We start from the raw sequence: 19,367 nt of genomic DNA on the forward strand, positions 1-19,367 counted from the left end.
TTCTGAGTACAATGCAACTTTTTGTGACGAGTTGTACCAAAAATGTTTTGCTGTGTGAAATATTTCCACTGGAGAGAAAAAAAAAATCTTTATTTTTAATACAGGCAAAAGACTTGACAAGACAGAGAGAATCAGGGAGGCTGCTCTAATTGGCCAGAGGTGCAAAGGAGAAGGGTCTTGCACCAAGAGTTGGTGGATTTCTTTCTCGCTTGATACATTCAGTCATAACATCCTTCAAGTTTCCAGGCTTCTTTTTCCCCCCCTTGAGATCTGATCCTGGTGAATTTGTGCTGATTTCATTGAAATGTTTCACTCAGGAAAAAAAAAACCTACAAAAAATCTGAAAAAATTAAAAGGTTTTGTTCAAAATGATCTGATTTGATTTTTTGCTTCAAAATGACTTTATTTTTCTTTTGGAATTTCTTTGTTTCTTTAAAAAAAACATTTTAAAAGAAGCTCAAAATCAAAATGAAATGTTTGGTTTCACCTGAAATGATTTTTTTTCCCCAGAATTGCAGGTAAACCAAAAAATCAGTTATTCACACATCTGTAATTAAAACAAATATCTCTGATATCACAAATGTATTTTTGAATCTTTATTTTCAGTTGTCTGGAAAGAACTTACCATCCACAGGAAATCCATCGGTTTTGCATAGCAGTGTATTCCCAGGGAAGCTTTGTTATGATTGGAGCTAGTAGCATTCTAGATGAAGAGATTTGGTGAGATCTGCCTTTTTATGCCCACTTTCTGCTGACGAGATGCACTGTAATTCCCTTGAGGCGTTACTCTGCATTTGTGTTTCTTAAAGGGGCAGTCAGTTACAATCTCAGGAATTAATGCGGTTTCAGGGCTAGCAGGGACAGAAGAGTTCTAAAACTCTTCCATAGCAAGATTATAAAATGTTCCCAATTTGTGTAGGCCATTCAGGAGGGTTGCTGGGGTTGAAGCATCAGCTTTAAGCTTTGAATGGGAGCTGATGAGGGGAAGATAAAGGCAGAAGGATGGGGAAAAGTGGAGGGAGAGAGAAGATGGAATTATAAGAGTAGAGATTTAGATGAGGATCTCACCTTTAGGCCCTGATTCAGCAAGTCACTTAAATATTTGCTTCACTTTAAGCATGTGTGTAGTCCCATTAATTTAAGCCTGTGCTTCAGTACTTTGCTGAATTAGAGCCTTTAATAGCAACTTCCTCTCAAAGTGCTTTATGTACTGATTTGCGGACTAACCTGAAGTTCACCTCCATGACAACTGAAATGCAGCCCCTTCTGGTGTGGAACGGAGCTGCTGTTTGACACTGCACACCAAACATTCAGCGATCTTTCAGACAAGTGGAAAAGAATACCATATACAGGGAAGATCTGAGGCTGACATAACATATTTACTTGAATTGAAATTTGACTGGTATGGTAGGGGTTAACACCCTGGCTCTTGTGAAAATGTCAAGAGCCTATTTAATGACCCAAATGCAGTCAATACTTTTGTTTGAAGTCTCATCTCAAAGGCAGAATCTGGGGTGAAGGAGCTTGCACTGTTGCCGTTCATGCTTTACCATTGCGGGGATAGATGAAAGAATTTAGACTCCAGAGACGGTAGTGTGGCACTTTTCACAAACATTCATTTATTTTTTAAAGAATCATTTTGAAGGGTGAGATTTTGAAAGGGCAGTTAGATTTCCAGCTCCCATCCAAAGTCAGTGGGAATCAGGTGCCTAATTTGGAAATGCCTTTGGAAAATCTATTCCTAAATGTCTAAATATTTGTCCTACTGGCTGTGGGCAAGATGGCACAACGTAGCTTTTAGGCAATCTGTTTTCATGGACTAAAACTCATTGGCAACAAACCCTGACTGGCAGAAATTCACCAAGACTGGTTTACATGAGTCGAGGTTGCCGAGGACAAAAACCATAAAGGAAAACAAGGGTAAGCAAGAAAAAATGGAGCAGGAAAATAAATGAGCTTTGGGCATTTCAATAGACTTAACTCATTTGCCCAAAGACTTTCTTTTGGTCTTTAATGTTTTCAAATGACCATCGTTCTCTTTTGGAGTGCTCAGTATCAGGAGAGGCTGTCAAACAGTTCAGCAATTATCATATCCCAAAGGGAAGCTAGCTAATGATTTCTCTGGCTACAGCTTGGTCTTTCAGTTTTCATACTATGCCAGAATAGTTCCCATTTAATCAAGCGTTTTAGGGTTTGGTTCTTGATGTTAGTGTATGATTCTGAAGTGTAGTGAAAGCTATCCACTTCTTCCTCTTGATACGTCGCCATTGCCCCATAACATGAGACTTATGAGGTTGCTTGATTAAATCAGTGGTAACTAAATTGATAACCAATAAAAGAAAATAGTTCTTCCCATAGCAGGTGCTCAGGTAGTAACATTCATAGGCTGTTACAGAACTGCATTAAAAAAGTGGATAATTCCAATGGCTGCAAAATGTTTGTTTGCGGAGATGGGTTCGAATCAGAACCTTGAATGTGATCACCTGCAAACTTTGGGGAAGTTTGGATTTGGATGTGGCTTTAGAGCCAAGCTTTGTGGCTCTGCTCTTCTTGAAGCATCATTTAAAATGGAGCAATCAAATTTCAATCTTCATCTTCACAGGGGTCAGAAAGAAATCCCCCCCCCTCCAAATTCAGCAAGAATATGTGTACTATAAGAATAAGTGTACTATAGATTCTTTTAACTGATGGGCACTGCCCAAATCCCAATATTGCTTTAATGGTGTAAATATTTGGTGTAAATAATGGTGTAAACCTAGGATAAATCTGTATTCCTGTAGCTAATAAATTAATCGGGGATGAAATCTTCCATTGAAGACAATGGAAGTTTTGCTATTGGCTTCAACGGGGCCAGTGTTTCACCTCAGATGTCCAAAGAAATCTGGCATGCAACTGTGCATGAATTTGTATGGCTTTTTGTGCTTGCAATGCACAAATTAAGCACTTACATGCACAAGTGCCTAATTTTCATGTTTGGTTGCAAATTAAGCATGAATTGCACCCCTAAAATCTTTGAATAGCTGGAGTCCTATCCTCAGCTGGTGCAAATCAGCATAGCTTCACTGAAGTTAATGAAACCTCAATGTACCCCGGCTAAGGATTTGACCCCTGCTTCATCACATTAATCCTTCCGTCTTTTGCAAATATACAGGAAGAAATGTATGTTTCATGGAATTTTCCCTTCGCAAACATACATATTTGAGAGGTGCCAAAGTCCTATGTTGCATGATAAATTTAGCATACATTGAAGATAAAAATAATTGATTTTTTTAATAATGAAAGCTCCAGCTTTTGAGGCAGTCTGTCATTTGCTTTTCATAATGGCGACATAGGCAGAATGTTCTGCTTTAATTTCTGTCTGAGTTCTTAATCTTTAAACAATGAACCAAATGACGTATTTGGGGCAAGGGTCTCACCTAAAGGTTGCAGGGGAGTTAAAGTAACTTAAAGCTTGTATTGCATTGCATTGCATTATTAATTCAAATAAAGTTTGCTCGTTCAGCTGCACATTACACATGTAGGTACTTATGGAAAGGGAATTTAATAAAGCAGAAATTACACTTCTATTGTTTTGTGCTTGAGAAGTCAGGTGGGTTGTTGCAATCTAGTGAAATGTAGGATCTGAAATATGTAGGATCATGGTATTAGCTAGATGCAACATGGTCTAGAAGAATGAGTGCACAGTTGTATGTCCTGAGTTTTTTTGAGACAGTGTGGTCTAATGCATAGGGCACTGGCCTGTCAGGAGGCCCCAAGTTCTAAATCCCACTCTGCCACAACCTACTGTGTGTCTAGGAGCAAGTCAATTTTCCTGTTTCCCCATCTATATATCTTAGCGTTATACTCTGACCAATCACGATAGTGTCCAATACCTCCGTGTAGAAGTAATAGCAAAATCCCTAGTGGGCTTTGTGCAGCCCTTTGTGTGTCTTGTCTATTTAGATGGTAAACTTGGGGCAGGGACTGTATCTTGCTCTCTGTTTGTACAATCCTTAGCTCAGTGGGGTCCTCATCTCAGTTAGGGCCTTAGGCACTACCATAATATTAATAGTATAAACCTACCTCTGCCACCGACTCACTCTGTAGCCTAGGGCAAGTTACGTGACCTTTCTCCCTCACCTTCCCCATCTATGATACGGAGATAACACTATTTATCTTTAAAGAGAGTTGAAAAATATTGGCTAAAAATTCTTTCGATGCAGTTTTCGTTCCCTAAATTATTCAGCAAATATTTCCCCTTCCATTATTAAAGCAAGTCTATTAGTTCATTGACTAACATCAGTGGATGAATGTATTCAGTTAAGTTTCTTGTTGATTGGCAAATAACTGTTCACATTTTTTTTTGTTAGCTCTGCTAACCTTGTTCACAGCAATATTGCAAGGGTTAATTAATGTTCATGAAACACTTTGAACATGGGAAGTGCTGCATAAATGCTAAAGGCTGTTACAGCCTGATTCTAATCTCACTTACTCATCTGTGTAACTCAAATGGGACCAGTTCTTTACTCAAAGCCGGTTTTACGTTTGTGTAACTCCATTTACTTTAAAGGCGTTTCATCTGTTGACACCAAGGTTAAATTTGATTCATTGACTGCTGTAGAATTACTCCTAATTTACATCACTATACGTGAAATCCAAGTCCGGGCCCAAAGGTATTTAGGTGCCCAAAGATGCAGAAAGGCACCTGGTGGAATTTTCAAAAGGCCTTAGGCACCTAACACATTTCAATAAGTCTGATGAGTTGTCTACACTTGCAACATCTACATCATCAGAGCTGTAGTGCTTCCGTGCAGATGCTACCTGTGTCGATGGGAGAGGTTCTCCTGTCAGCATCGATAATCCACCTCCCCGAGAGGTGGTAGCGAGGTTCTTCTGCTGACCTAGCGCTGTCTACACTAGCGGTTAGGTCAGTTTAACTACATCGCTCAGGGGTGTGGATTTTTCACACCCCTGAGTGACATAACTACGCCAATGTAAATTCCCAGTGTAGACCAGCCCTTATGCTCCTAAACACCAGATTTTCAAAGGTATTTGGGCACGCAACTTCTATTGATTTCAATGTGAACTAAGCTTCTAAACACGGACCCTAAGGGCTTGTCTACATGGACAATTAATTCACAGCAAGCTGGGGTGTGAATCTACCCCACACTAGCCTGCCGCGCTCTAACCATTTGTGTGGATCCTGCTGACGCACATTAATAGTTTGTTAATGTGCTTTGATCAAAGAGGACTAGATCAAAATACATTGACAAACTGTTGAGGTATGACAGTCAATCTGTGGCAGGTAAGTGTGGGGTAGATTCACACCCCATCTTGCTGTGAGCCAACTAAGGCAGACAAACCTTTAAAATAACTTGGAGCCTAAATGCCATTTTCATTAGTAATTAAGGACATCTGAAAAATTTACCCTTACCTTTAAGCATGTGCTTAAATTTCCTATTCAGGAACTGAATTGTGTCGAAGTCCATGGGACTTAAACACGTGCTTAAAATTGAGCATGTACTTAAATGCTTTCCTAATAGACATGCCTTTCTGGATCGTGGTATCTGTACTTCTTCATGAACTCGGTAAACTGATTAGTTGCTCTAAATATTCCAGCGTATTGGTTGCTAGTCTGTATCTGTTTTCCCCTATTAAATATGAATAATACATACAAGTAAAATTGTATCAAAGATAAATTGTATCAAAGATAAACTTGAACCACACAGGCGCAGGTTTAAATATGCTGTGCTGTTAGATGGACCTGAACTGGAAAATTACTTTCAAACAAAAGTGAACTCTGGAGAAGTTGGATTCTAGATCCAGACGCGGCTGTTCTGTGGGGGGCTAGAATGTGAACAAGGAATATGAGCAACAGAGCGCTCTGGAGCTGTTCAGATTAGGCTCTGAACTCCATATTTGGGACTGATCTCTGGTTCTAAGTATCACTGTGCTTCACCTCAGAAGGGCTGGGGCTAACTTTTTTGTTTTGGATGGATTTGCATGAGTCTGAGTTTCAGGCAGGAACAAAAATTCCCCCATAAAAAACTGATGGAAGCTCACCTGCTTTCACATCAGAATCATGTGAAGGATAGGTCCATCAATGGCTATTAGCCAGGATGGGCAGGGATGGTGTCCCTAGCCTCTGTTTGTCAGAAGCTGGGAATGGGCGACAGGGGATGGATCACTTGATGGTTACCTGTTCTGATCATTCCCTTTCGGGTACCTGGCATTGGCCACTGTCGGAAGACAGGATACTGGGCTAGATGGACCTTTGGTCTGACCCAGTATTGCTATTCTTAAGTAAAACCATTAATTTTACATTACTTTGATTCAAAATCCTAGACTGGCACCAGGCTTGCTCTAGGACCTGCCATCATAATCCAGGAACCTGCCGACGAACCTAGACTGAACTTAGTTGGCAAGGAAATCTAAAACCAGGTGAGTACTTTGCAGTTTGGGGGTTAGTTCGACCATTTTGCACAGCCTTAGGTGTAAGCATTGCCCTGTTTTCACATAATGCAAGTGGGGGAAATTTGGTCCACTTTCATGATTTGAATGGACAACAGAAGAGTTTGTGTCTATTAATTACTGTAGTTGTTTGATGAAACACCCGTTTTGCCTCCATGGTTAATGGGATATGGTAACAGGTTGATGTGTGTGTGTGATATTGTACATTGATTTGTAAGCACGGCCTCATATTCTTGATGCAAATGCCACTCGGTGACAAGTCACGTGGTTTGACCTGTATCACGTGGTATTTAAAATATGCATGCTGAAACTTGTTTTACATATGCTACAATGGGAGTAACAAAAAGCTTGACACTTCCACTTGCAGCAGATTGATTTATGGTGGTGCTTACGGAGCTCCTGTGTTAAGTGCAGGAAATACCACAAATATGGGTAAAAGGATAATGCTGTGGTACGGCAAATGTTAAGATATATTGTCCCTCACTGTGCGCACATGATTGGGTCAGAGCTTCACCTGGGGTAAATCAGTGGAGCTAAATTGATTTGCTCCAGTTGAGGATCTGTGCCCATAATCTCGAGGGGCCAGATTGTGAACTTCTTACTTACACCGAGTAGTGCCTTAATCCTGGAATAGTCCTATTGAAATCAATAGGATCCTCTGAGGAGAAAGGTAATATGGGTAAGTGTATCAGAATTTGACACTATGTGAATTAGACGTAGTGAGCCTGATTCTGAGCTCACACCAGTTTTACAAAGCTGTGCCACTGACATCACTCTCTCTTTATGGTGGTCTGAGAACAGACTCGGGTCCATCGTACTTCCACGCATACATGCTGGTTTATGTGTAACAGATAGGGAATCTGCATATTGGCGCACTGGTTTCGGTCCAGGTGAACATCACATTGTATCTGTATGACAGTTTTGCAATTTTTCAGGGAGTTACTGTTTGTTTGTTTTTGTTTGTTTGCCATTTCCTTTTCTTCTTCTTTTTATAAACAACTGTCCGTTTGTGAGGCAAAGGGAGAGTGATATGGAGGCACAGAGAATATACCAAAGGTTATGCAGGTAAAAGATATAAATGGATATACAGTATATACATGATGAGGGGGTAACAACACTCCATAGGTACACTGGTCACAGAAAGTCAAGCTGATGTTTGGTGCAATAAATCCCTTTGCACACAAAGAGCAGGCATCACTCACTGTTCTGGGCTTGCGGGTCTAGGGAGGCATTGCTGAAGATACCACAGCTGCTAGGTGATCCAAAAGTCAAAAGTGTATTCTTCTTGCACACCTGAGAGTTTGACCTTTCCTCCCACAATCGTCCTGTGGACAGAGGAGGTCTCCTGGGAGGCTCTGAAATCCTTCCAAGGCTGTGATTTCTGAGATCCAAGATAGGTCCCCACCTGCGCGACAGCCAACATCTTGACCAACATTGGGCACTGAACTGAGGACATCCAGAGCATGAGTCTCTACAGCTTGAGGTAAAGAACCAGGTTCTCATACCAAGAGCTGGACAAGACCCATAGCCTCACTGGACTGGATGCTGAGGACATGTATGTCATCCACTGGCCACTAGGGTACAATTGTGTCTAACATAATTGGGTGCTGCACAAGTGTGGATGTGACTCATGGCAGTAAATGTGCTAGAGACAGTAAATGTGTGCTCAGGCTGGGGCGGGAGGGTGTTTAAAGGCCAGAAGAAGGAGTGTGAGAGAGATTTCTTTCATGATTTGGTCCCCACCAAATATGGGTTGTAATTGTTTGATGAAACCCCTATACCATCATTTTGTCCAAACCATGGAATCAGCCATGGGTTCTAGGATGGCTCCCCAATATGCCAACCTCTTCATGGGCCACCTTGAGGGAAAATTTATGGGAAAATGTGCCACAAAACCAACTATATACCTGAGATGCATTGATGATATTTTCATCCTCTGAACAGAAGACCTAAGATCCCTCATAGATTTCTACCACAACTTCAACAACTACTAACGGTCCATCAAACTCTCTCTAGAATGCTCCCACACCAGCATCAACTTCCTCAACACCATGATTAGCTTAAATGATGCAACTCCACAAACAATGATACACAAGAAACCCACCGATCACCATATTTACCTTCACAGATCCAATAATCGCCCCAGCCACACACACAAATCTGTTATCTACAGCTACACGCTCAGCTACCACAGAATTTGCTCGAAAGAGAAAGTCTGGGATACATACCTAAACACATTTAAAACCACCTTCGCTAAACAAGCACACTCCACCAGAGAGAAGCAGATTGCATCATGGAACAGTCCACCCAAATACCCTAGAAGAACCTGCTTCAATACAGAAAAAAACAACAACCCAACCCTGACCACAGATGCTTTGTTATCACCTACCACTTCACACTGGAACACATACAGGGTCTCATTAAACTATTACAACCCATATTTGATGGGGATCACATCTTGAAAGAGATCTTTCCTGAACCCCACTCTTCTAGCCTTCAAAACCCGCACTCACCCATCAGGAGCAAGCTCCCCACAGACCTAGACATACAAACTCAAAGTGGCATCAGACCCGGTTAGAACAACCTATGCAAAACCTGCAGACATATTTCCACTGTTATGATGATCAATACCTCCCACAACACACCTTTTCAAGATTCATGGGTCCTACACATGCTTATCACAATATGGGGTACCAGTATCTCATCCAGTGAATCAAAATGCCCCAATAACAACTAGGTGGGTGAAACCAGACAATCACTGTGCCCTCAAATGAACTCACTCAGAAAAATGATAAGAAAAACATCATATCATCTCTGGGCGAACACTTTTCACTAGGCGATTGCTTCATAGCTGATCTTTCAATGCTTGTCCTCAAAGGAGACATGCACAATATCATCAAAAGGTGACCTTGGGACCTTAAATTGCTAGACACTGAAAGCCATGGGCATAACAGCGACGCTGGTCTTGTCAGCAAGTTAAGGAAGTATGGGCTGGATGAATGCACTACAAGGTGGGTAGAAAGCTGGCTAGATTGTCGGGCTCAACGGGTAGTGATCAATGGCTCCATATCTAGTTGGCAGCCGGTATCAAGTGGAGTACCCCAAGGGTCGGTCCTGGGGCCGGTTTTGTTCAATATCTTCATAAATGATCTGGAGGATGGTGTGGATTGCACTCTCAGCAAATTTGCGGATGATACTAAACTGGGAGGAGAGGTAGATACGCTGGAGGGGAGGGATAGGATACAGAAAGACCTAGACAAATTGGAGGATTGGGCCAAAAGAAATCTGATGAGGTTCAATAAGGATAAGTGCAGGGTCCTGCACTTGGGACGGAAGAACCCAATGCACAGCTACAGACTAGGGACCGAATGGCTAGGCAGCAATTCTGCGGAAAAGGACCTAGGGGTGACTGTGGACGAGAAGCTGGATATGAGTCAGCAGTGTGCCCTTGTTGCCAAGAAGGCCAATGGCATTTTGGGATGTATAAGTAGGGGCATAGCGAGCAGATCGAGGGACGTGATCGTTCCCCTCTATTCGACATTGGTGAGGCCTCATCTGGAGTACTGTGTCCAGTTTTGGGCCCCACACTTCAAGAAGGATGTGGATAAATTGGAGAGAGTCCAGCGAAGGGCAACAAAAATGATTAGGGGACTGGAACACATGAGTTATGAGGAGAGGCTGAGGGAGCTGGGATTGTTTAGCCTGCAGAAGAGAAGAATGAGGGGGGATTTGATAGCTGCTTTCAACTACCTGAAAGGGGGTTCCAAAGAGGATGGCTCTAGACTGTTCTCAATGGTAGCAGATGACAGAACGAGGAGTAATGGTCTCAAGTTGCAGTGGGGGAGGTTTAGATTGGATATTAGGAAAAACTTTTTCACTAAGAGGGTGGTGAAACACTGGAATGCGTTACCTAGGGAGGTGGTAGAATCTCCTTCCTTAGAGGTTTTTAAGGTCAGGCTTGACAAAGCCCTGGCTGGGATGATTTAACTGGGAATTGGTCCTGCTTTGAGCAGGGGGTTGGACTAGATGACCTTCTGGGGTCCCTTCCAACCCTGATATTCTATGATTCTATGGCTCATTACAACAATTTGTGACACACCACATTGCCTACCACCCTTAATGGCCCACTTCAAACCCTTTGTGCTTAACTATATAACCCCCATTTCCCCACTTCATTTCAAGTGACTGCCTCCCACGTCTTCTGCTTCACAATCTGTCCCAACTTGTGTTTAGTTCAGACACTCTGTTTTCTTCCTCAGACCTGAAGAAGACTTTGTGTCGCTCAAAAGCTTGTATCTTCCACCAACAGAAATTGGTCCAATAAAAGTACTACCACATCCAACTTGTCTCTGTAATATGCTGGGACCAACACATCAACCACAGCACTGCAAACAGTAAACGTGCTAAGCATGTGTGTGAATACCAAGCTCAGACGCGCTTAGGCCTGTTGGCTTACATTGAGCTGCCTAACTTGAATTAAGCACAGTCGATTTAACTGTGAAATGCAGACAAAACCTCTGAGGTCCATGACTGGTCTTCATCTTCACCAAGACGTCCTCCGACTCCCTGCCTTTGCTCCGTCACTACTTTCCATGTTTTCTGTTGTGTAAACATGAAAACAAACCGACAAGCGGCATTTGATCTGCTGACATTTATGTTTATAGCTCTCTGATCTGCAGTGAAAGAGACTTAGGTTGATGAGTGCACTTTTTATAAAGGAAGAAATTAACGGAGTAGCAATAAAACTGTGGAGTTGCATAGGTTTACTAAAGAATTACAATTCATACCTACAAAAACGAAGAAGATAAATTTCAGAGGATAAAGTGACTGTAACTGATCATTTTTAAAGGCCTGACTCTTGGTTGATTTTACAGGTCATAACAAAACCTCAAAAAAATTACACCCCATTTTCCAATATAAATAAAATGATCATAAATTGACAAAATTGTAAGCCAAAGGTCCCAGAAATAACAAAACTGAAGAATAGCACCATATAGACTTGGATTTTCAAAGGAAGTGTCATGCCAGCACTGTTAGGATCCTTTGAAGATCACACCCAAAGCTCCCCAAAGCCAGTCATGGGGAGTTATTCTATTGAATGGGCTCTGATACCCCGTGCTTGATAAAGGAGGCATTGGTTATGCCTGACTAGCTGATGTGTGGAGAGTGCTGCTCAAGAAACGTTGAGGTCAGATCAACCTTTGTTTATAGGCTGGTGGGGGAAAGAGGTTACAGAGGTGATGGCTGGGCCACTCGAGGGTAGCTAGAGTTTTGTAATCTTCCAGTCTGATTTCAGACCATGACGGAAGAGTGCATGATGAATCTGAGACAGGTCTCCACGTTGTTTTGTTAGTTACTTAGGGAACCTTTTGATCATGAGGTTAGATCAGGCCTGACAGCATAGACGGATGGATCTAGAATCGGGTTGCTTCAGAGGGGTTCTGTAATTTCTTTTGTATGGATGGAATCCTGCAGGATTAAATTTTATTGCCTCTGTGGTTCAGTATACATGTGAAACCAGAAAGTTAGACACTTGATAGTGCTCTGCATCCTTTCCAAATCTTGGTAAGCATCTCATAATTCTCATAAATCACCAGTCACCACGGTACCTAAACACAGCACAGCAATTAAAGTCCACGCTGAACGTGCCCAGAAGTGTCATACCGATGTGGAAAGACGATGGCGTTACTTGTGGAAAAGGGGAACTGGCTGTGGGACGCTGCTTGATCTGTGATTGCGCTATGCATTGTTGGCATTTGCCGCGGTGAGGCAGAATGGGGCCATTTCTGAGCATGAGAACAGTGTGGAGGCCTTTGGTGTAGGAGTAGCCTTGATGAGCTCTGAAACACTGGGAAATTGGGAACTTTTCTTCAAGACCCAGGTCTCTTCCCAGCCCTCCATGCCTTCATGATCCCCTAGGCTGGGTTATGGAATTTCAGTCTATTTAGATGTTTCTTTGGTGGCCATCACTGTGGTACCCAAGCGCCTTCCAGGGATGCATTGAGCGATAAATGAGCCTTATTTCGGAGTATCCCTGAAAAGCATCACTTACGTTGCAGCAACTGCAGAATGTGTCAGTACAACTGCTCCGCGATTTTAACAGGCTGAAGGCTCTGTCCGTGCCCTCTGAGGCTGATAGTGACTGCCTATTCAGCAGTGGTTTGGCTATTAATATTTATAAAGCTTAAATAATACAGGATTTAGTTTACCTGATAGACCATATGTTGCCCTGAGTCCCATAAGGGCACCTGAGATTGGCCTGGCTACAGCCCAGGGCCATCCCCAGATACAATCTTGGGAGGAAAAGGAGGAGTCGGGTTTATTCCCTTGAGGACCTGTGTCTTTGGACTGTTCTCCCCCTCATTAGTCACCAGAGCACATCGCCATCATCCTTCAGGGCAACACTCCAGGCTTACTTCTTTCCTTTTTAGTTGAGTCTTTTATAAATGGGTTGTGCATTTATTTTATGCCTTCTCTTGCGTCTGACCTTGGCGTTACTTGGGCACTTTGCCTTATTAGTGACAATATATTGATTTTTTTAAAAAAATGTGTTTCTCACTAAGGTGCCTGCTACCCTTTTGGGCACAGTTGCCTCTAAATTAACATTTAATGTATGCATATACATAGATGCATATTAATGAATAATGCATAGCAATGAATAGCTTAGCAACTGAGTTTGGTTCAGAACAATATTGAATGTGGATTTAGCCTTAATACAGATTAGCATTATTAACGACATGTATCAGATGGGTACAGCTACATTAAACCTATTGTGTGTTGTACCACTTACCTTTGTGATAGAAATATCTCTCCTCCCCTCGCCCGCCCCACGTACACAGACTCACAGTGCAGTTGGCTGCAATCAATCATTGAGAAATTATCAGGGCAACATTTTTTCTCTCTCTAGACCTTTGAACGGTTCATTTAGATATGAAAAATGATGGAATAAGATTTTTTTTTTAAATCTGTTCACCTTCTCTTGGGAGGCTAGGCATGGGAGCCAAGGACTTCAGTGTGTTACAAGGGAGAGGGGTGTGTGTGTGTGTGTGGACAGTAACCCAGCAGCTAATGCAACGCCCTTAAATAATAAAAGGGTGGAGGGATGGATGGAAGCATTGCAATATGGACATGATCATCTTGCCAGCTCCCATCGTACCTGCCTGTGGCTGATCCCCCCCCCTTCCTCTCCCCCTAACAATAGCAGCCGCGTCTCTTCTGAGTCGTGCAGAGGGCAGGCTGGTGCTGAAGGGACAGCGCCTGGAAAGCCGCGCTGGGCAAACCCCCCAAGATGAGCAGGGCTGGGCGACTCCCTTTCATCGGGGCGAGCAGCTGATCCGCGGGGCTGGGGTGTCTCCCACCCCGCTCCAAGCTCCCAACGCAGGGGCTCTGCGAGGAGCTGGGAGGGGAGGGTTTATCGCGCTCGCTCTCTAGCCTTGAACCTTAATTTAAATTAAATCTCAACAGCCATTTAGTGCCTCCCCTCTGCCCCACCCCCCCTTTTAGGAGTGAGATCTGGGGTGGGGGTCTGGCACTGCTGGGTGTTTCCCTGTCTTGCAAGGTCACTAATTCCGGAGGTAAGTCCTGATTAATGGGCAAATTTCCTTGTCTCTGTCTCTTCCCCATCTCTGACGGTCTCCACCCGCCTCCCCCCACGCCAGGGGACGCTGCATGAGCCGGGTCACCGCTGACCCCCCCCCCCCAATATGATTCAGCATTTCGCCCCCTTCCCCTGCGGTGCTCACCCTCCAGCTGCTGCCTTTGGAGAAAGTGAGGAACAAAAGGCTAAGGCCGCGCTTCATTTGCAAGGGGGTAGGGCAAGGGGGGGGGGGGCAGATCCTTGGCAGCTAACACGACCCGCTCCCCGCCCCCAAGCAGGGGGGGAGGGTCGCTGCTCAGAGCAACTTGTAACAGCAACACGGTCCGGGGTTTTTTTGTTGCTCCAGCCCAGCTCGGCTCTGTTTGCCAATTCGCCAGCCCCACATCACTTCCGGATCAGGCCCCAATCTCTGCTGCAGAGTGAGGGATTTTTCCCCCCCCGCCCCCCTCATCATCTGGGGCGGCTGGGAACTTGAAATCTCCTCTCTCCTGATTGCAGCAGCCTTGCCTTCAACTTTGCATTGCATCTCCATCTCTATGCACCGAGCGAGCTCGCCAGCCTCCCCTCTATGAGGGCAGGAAATCCACATCTTGCAGCCCTGTTGCTCTCTCTCTCGGGGTGTGTGTGTGTGGGAAATCTTGATCCTATTTGTTGTTGTTTTTCTTGAACAGGGAGACCCCCCGCCCCCCCCCCGGAGCCATGGCCGAGAGGAGGCAGGGTGAGGAAGAGGAGGTCCCAGCCTTCTTCAAGAACCTGGGCTCAGGCAGCCCCAAACCCCGGCAGAAATTCTGCGGCATGTTCTGCCCGGTGGAAGGCTCCCTGGAGAACAAGACCATCGATTTCGATTCGCTCTCGGTGGGACGTGGAGCCAGCAGGATCGTGGCCCAGCAGAGGGACGTGGCCCACCTGGGCTCGGATGCCCACTCCCTGTCTTCCAGGCAGGGCAGGAAGGGAGGGGAGCCACCTGTTGAATTCGGGGGAAAGGTGGAGATCAGGGCGGCTGCTGGCAAAGAGGCGCTGCAGAACCTCAATGACAAGGTGGGTGCGGATGGCTCCGGGTGTGTCCGAGAGGGAGATCTGCAACTCACCCGCGAGTTAAGCTGGGGGGGGGAGGTGATCTCTGATCAGGCTTCCATTAAGCATCATGCCTCCTCATTGCATTCAGCCTGTTTCAGTGCTCACCGAGGCAGCAGCTGGTCCTAGCCTCTTATCGCCAGACTTTAAATGTCCCTGCATTCTTCTGCAGGAGGGGGAGATTGGCAGAATTAGGGAGAGGACCGTTCCCCCCCTTCCCCCCCCCGCGCACACACACACTTTCCTTTCCATCTGCTGATGGAAGCTGACTTTGTTTCTGAACAGCACCCCTCTAGCACAGCGCCCCACCCATCTGATGAATGCAGCTCACCACAAGATAAAATGCAATTGTCAGCAAAAGACTGGGCAGCAAAATCTGATGGCCAAATCCCTGCCGATTTACTGAAGGTAAAACTCCCCTGGGGCTCAATTCTGAGGGCCTTGCCCAGATTTTTTACCCAGGCAATGCTCTTCGTGGGAATTTTGGCTGAGGAAGAATTTTAGGGATTGGCCAGTTGACTGAAATGGGCATTTTGCCTGAGTAAAATCTTGCATAGGACTGAAGGAATCTGGGCTTGGATTGTCAAAGAGGGACTCAAATCCCATTTAAATAATTTTATCTCCCATAGACTTCTTTGAAAATCCTGGTCTTGACCCTTAGTCCCAGTTCTCTGCTAATGTGTCAATCCATGTATAATTAAGGACCTCTTTGTCCCTTAACAACAAAATAATTCAAGGCCATAGCTTTGGCTGATCACATATACTTTCGTTCCCAGGTAAATTAAAGGAAATCAACTCAAACAAGCTTTATTTAGATTTAAGCCAAGAAATATTGTCACTCTGTGCTCTCCTCTGACAAACACAAGCTTTGAAGAGTCCAGGTGAATGAAGAGTCGATCAGGAATCTGACAAACTTCTAGTAGCAAAGTAGGAAAGAGTTCTTCCAAGTATTCCCCCATGTCCACACCCCAAAGGTGCTTATGAAACAATTCCAGTCTCTTAAGAATTCATCTGAACAGCTGGTACCCAGATGCTGATTCACCAATGGCGTGGATGGTATATTCGAGGCAAAAAAAGTGGGTGAGATTGTCCATTTGGGCTTGACCTTCAGCACTGATAAATCGAATGCGAACTTTGGGTACTCAGCACCTCTGAAAATCAGACCCCATATCCACCTGCTACTGCAAAAACCCAAGGCTTGATTTTGCCAACATTGATGCCTGTGAATGACTTGATTCAATTAAGTAGTTCAGTTAACTAAGTGAGATTAATCTCAGGAATACAATTACTCATCTGCATCAATGTTTGCAGGTTTAGGGTTCAAGGAAGTTTTGCGATTCAAGACTTAATTTTATGTGGCATCTTGCGTACAAACCATAACTCGTGATGCTTTGCAATGCTACTAGTAGAGGACTGGACATGTGTTCTGAATAATAATAAAAAGGTGCAGTTTTTGTCTGGTGAGGAAAAAAGAATCTCTTTTAAATAATACTCGAAAACAGTAAATATGGGATTATTTGGAGGAAAAATCAGGAATTGTAACAGAATATGAACTGTTTCAGAACAGCAGCTGTGTTAGTCTGTATTCGCAAAAAGAAAAGGAGTACTTGTGGCACCTTACAGACTAACCAATGTGTTTGAGCATGAGCTTTCGTGAGCTACAGCTCTAGCATTTTATCAGTTTGATAGTCACATTTTCATTCTACCTTTAATTAAGACGGCACAAAATAATGGCATGATCCACTAGAATCTTTGAATTGTGTCCCAGCATAATGCTGGCACCAATATGGTGGGTTTTTTTTTTTCTAATGGTGGTGTGAAGTCTTCTGTGGCAAATGAAGTAAGAGAGATTGATTCTCATTAGCAGGAATTTATGGCTTCCCAGGTGACTGCATCTGTGTATTGTATTGAATTGAAGTGCTAGGTCCTCAACGGATATAACCTGGCTGTAGCTCCTTATTGAGGATCAGGCTCAATATATTTATATAAGAAAGGGGAAAGAAAGCACTTCAAGCTACAAGACAAAATTCAGACTTGTGTTAAAAGGCTAAAAGCCCACTGGCTTTGCGTTTAATACCCGGGGTCTGAATTTGGCTATTTACTTTCACACCTCAGTTGCACAACATAGTTTTATTAGCACACTGCTAATCGTGTCTAACCTAGCCAAGAACAGCCTCTCTACATTTCTGTATAGATAATGATAATGTGCAACCTAAAAACAATAATAAATTCATTCATGGGTCCCCGAAGTTATGAAAAACGTAGTTTATCTAACAAAAGCCTAGATGTCCTAACACTCAACTAGCTTTAGCTTGGAGACTTGAGAATTATTATGGCCACAACCAATATTCTTAAGAACCCATCTATTTTTGATGGTTGGTACTCTGGTCTAGAAATCCAAGGGCCATATCACCAGGTGGTATACGTGGGTGATGGCTCTGTTGGAATTAGTGGAGCTCTGCCCAGTTACATTAGCCAAAGATGTGATTCAAAATATGTTAAAGCACAGTCATCGTTTCTTCCGGTGTGTACGATGACCCTGCCTTATTCTCAGCCTACATTGTTAGCGAGGCAACTAGGACCAGTACATCTGGTATTTTTCTGTACTCTTAACTATCCAGAGGATGAAAAAGGAATTTAATTGTCCTCCATTAAATGGCATGTGTAGTTCTGCAGAATAATGAAATCTCTCTATGTCTCGCTGGTGGTCTATGGTATTCCACAGGGATCTAACGCAGTAGTATCTTATGGACATGGTGCTCCATGCTTCCTGGCTTAAAATGATCCCTAGAGACATCAGGAAGAGTTTCCATCATACTTTACAAAACATTTCACAGTTAGGTCTTTAGAGGCAGTGTAGCCCAATCAACAGGGCAGACTGTGGGAGATCTGGGTAATGTGCCAAGCTCTGCCACTGACTTGCTGTATGGCCCTGGGGAAGTTACTTCACTTTTCTGTTTCCCCTCCCATTCTTTGTCTTCTTAGTTTGTTAACTTTTGGGCAGAGAATGACTCACGCTCTGGGTACGGCAACATGGCAGCCAGGGGTGGGATTTGTCCATGTTGTTGTGCTTGAGTTAGTTTGCGAAAAATAGCAGGGAGGATGCTGTGGTACAAGGCTCGAGGGTGACCAGATGGCAGACGTGAAAAATTGGGACAGGGGGTGGGGGGCAATAGGCGCCTATGTAAGGAAAAAGCCCTGAATATTGGGACTGTCCCTATAAAACTGGGACATCTGGTCACCCTACAAGGCTCCAATGGCAGCTGTACGAACAAGTATGTACCCAGGCGGGTCAGCAGGCTTGTGCATCCCACACTGAAGCCTGGGCCAGGGTGTCCTCATTTTAATTTTTAGCGGGAGTACAGCTCGCTCAGATAGGTCTACACAAGCTGCCATTCACACCCCTGCTGCGGTGTAGATGTTTCCAATATGTCTGAGCATCTGCTAGTACAACACCTAGCACAATGGGGCCCCGATCTTGGTAGGGGCCTCTACAAAGTACCATCCTAATAACAGCAGCCCGACTCAGGTAAAAAGTCCCAGTGATTTGCTGGAATAAAGACGGCAAGGTGAAGCCCAAAGAGCGAAATCATGAATTTCATTTCACTGCCCAAGTGGAGTGAAGTGCAAGGAGTAGAAGCAAGCAAAACCCATGCAAAGTAAATGAGATGAAGAAAAAAGAAAACGTTGAGAATTTTTTAAAATTTAAGGTGTTTAATTATTAAACTTGCTATGTCAAGCGCTTTGAGGTCCTCAGATGGAAGGTGCTATAAAATGCACGGCATCGTTACTATTAACGATCATTTTAAACCCAGGCCTATGTACAGTCGTCTGCGTCCATCAAAAATCAGGGCTTCTGATTTAACTTCACAGTTGGATTTTGAATTTCTCCACCACTGGCTCCAGTCCTTTAAAGAACAGGCATTTGAATAAAAGATCTGTCCCCCAAAAGGCCAATTTGAAGTTTTGAGGTTGCTAATATGTTGACAATGTGTGATCATTCCGTACAGAAAAGTGGTTATATAGTTATTATTTGTATTATAGTAGCATCAAGAGGTCCTGTCAGATCAGGGCCCCATTGTGCCAGGTAGGGTGACCAGATGTCCCGATTTTGACGTCTGGTACTTTGGCTGCTAGTATAGGTCTCTATCCGCTATAACACACTGCCTCCCACAACACCTCGCGCTGTCACTCTCAGACAAAATGTAGTTTTTCTATCAGTCATTCATTAGTCGTATGGAATAAC

General features: G+C 43.8%; 1 protein-coding gene across 2 annotated transcripts in view; it reads left to right on the top strand.

The window, feature by feature from the left end:
• Positions 1-14,731: 14,731 nt before the first annotated feature.
• Positions 14,732-19,367, top strand: part of DPYSL2 (dihydropyrimidinase like 2) — a 94,383-nt gene continuing 89,747 nt past the window's right edge. For both annotated transcript variants that reach the window (XM_084615125.1, XM_084615126.1), the window contains exon 1: positions 14,732-15,085. In XM_084615125.1, coding sequence (XP_084471251.1) covers positions 14,747-15,085 — 339 coding nt within the window. In that variant the 5' untranslated portion in view covers positions 14,732-14,746. The remainder of the gene's footprint in view (positions 15,086-19,367) is intronic.

This window comes from Lepidochelys olivacea, assembly GCF_965140295.1.
Source record: "Lepidochelys olivacea isolate rLepOli2 genome assembly, chromosome: 26".
Lineage (NCBI taxonomy): Eukaryota > Metazoa > Chordata > Testudines > Cheloniidae > Lepidochelys > Lepidochelys olivacea.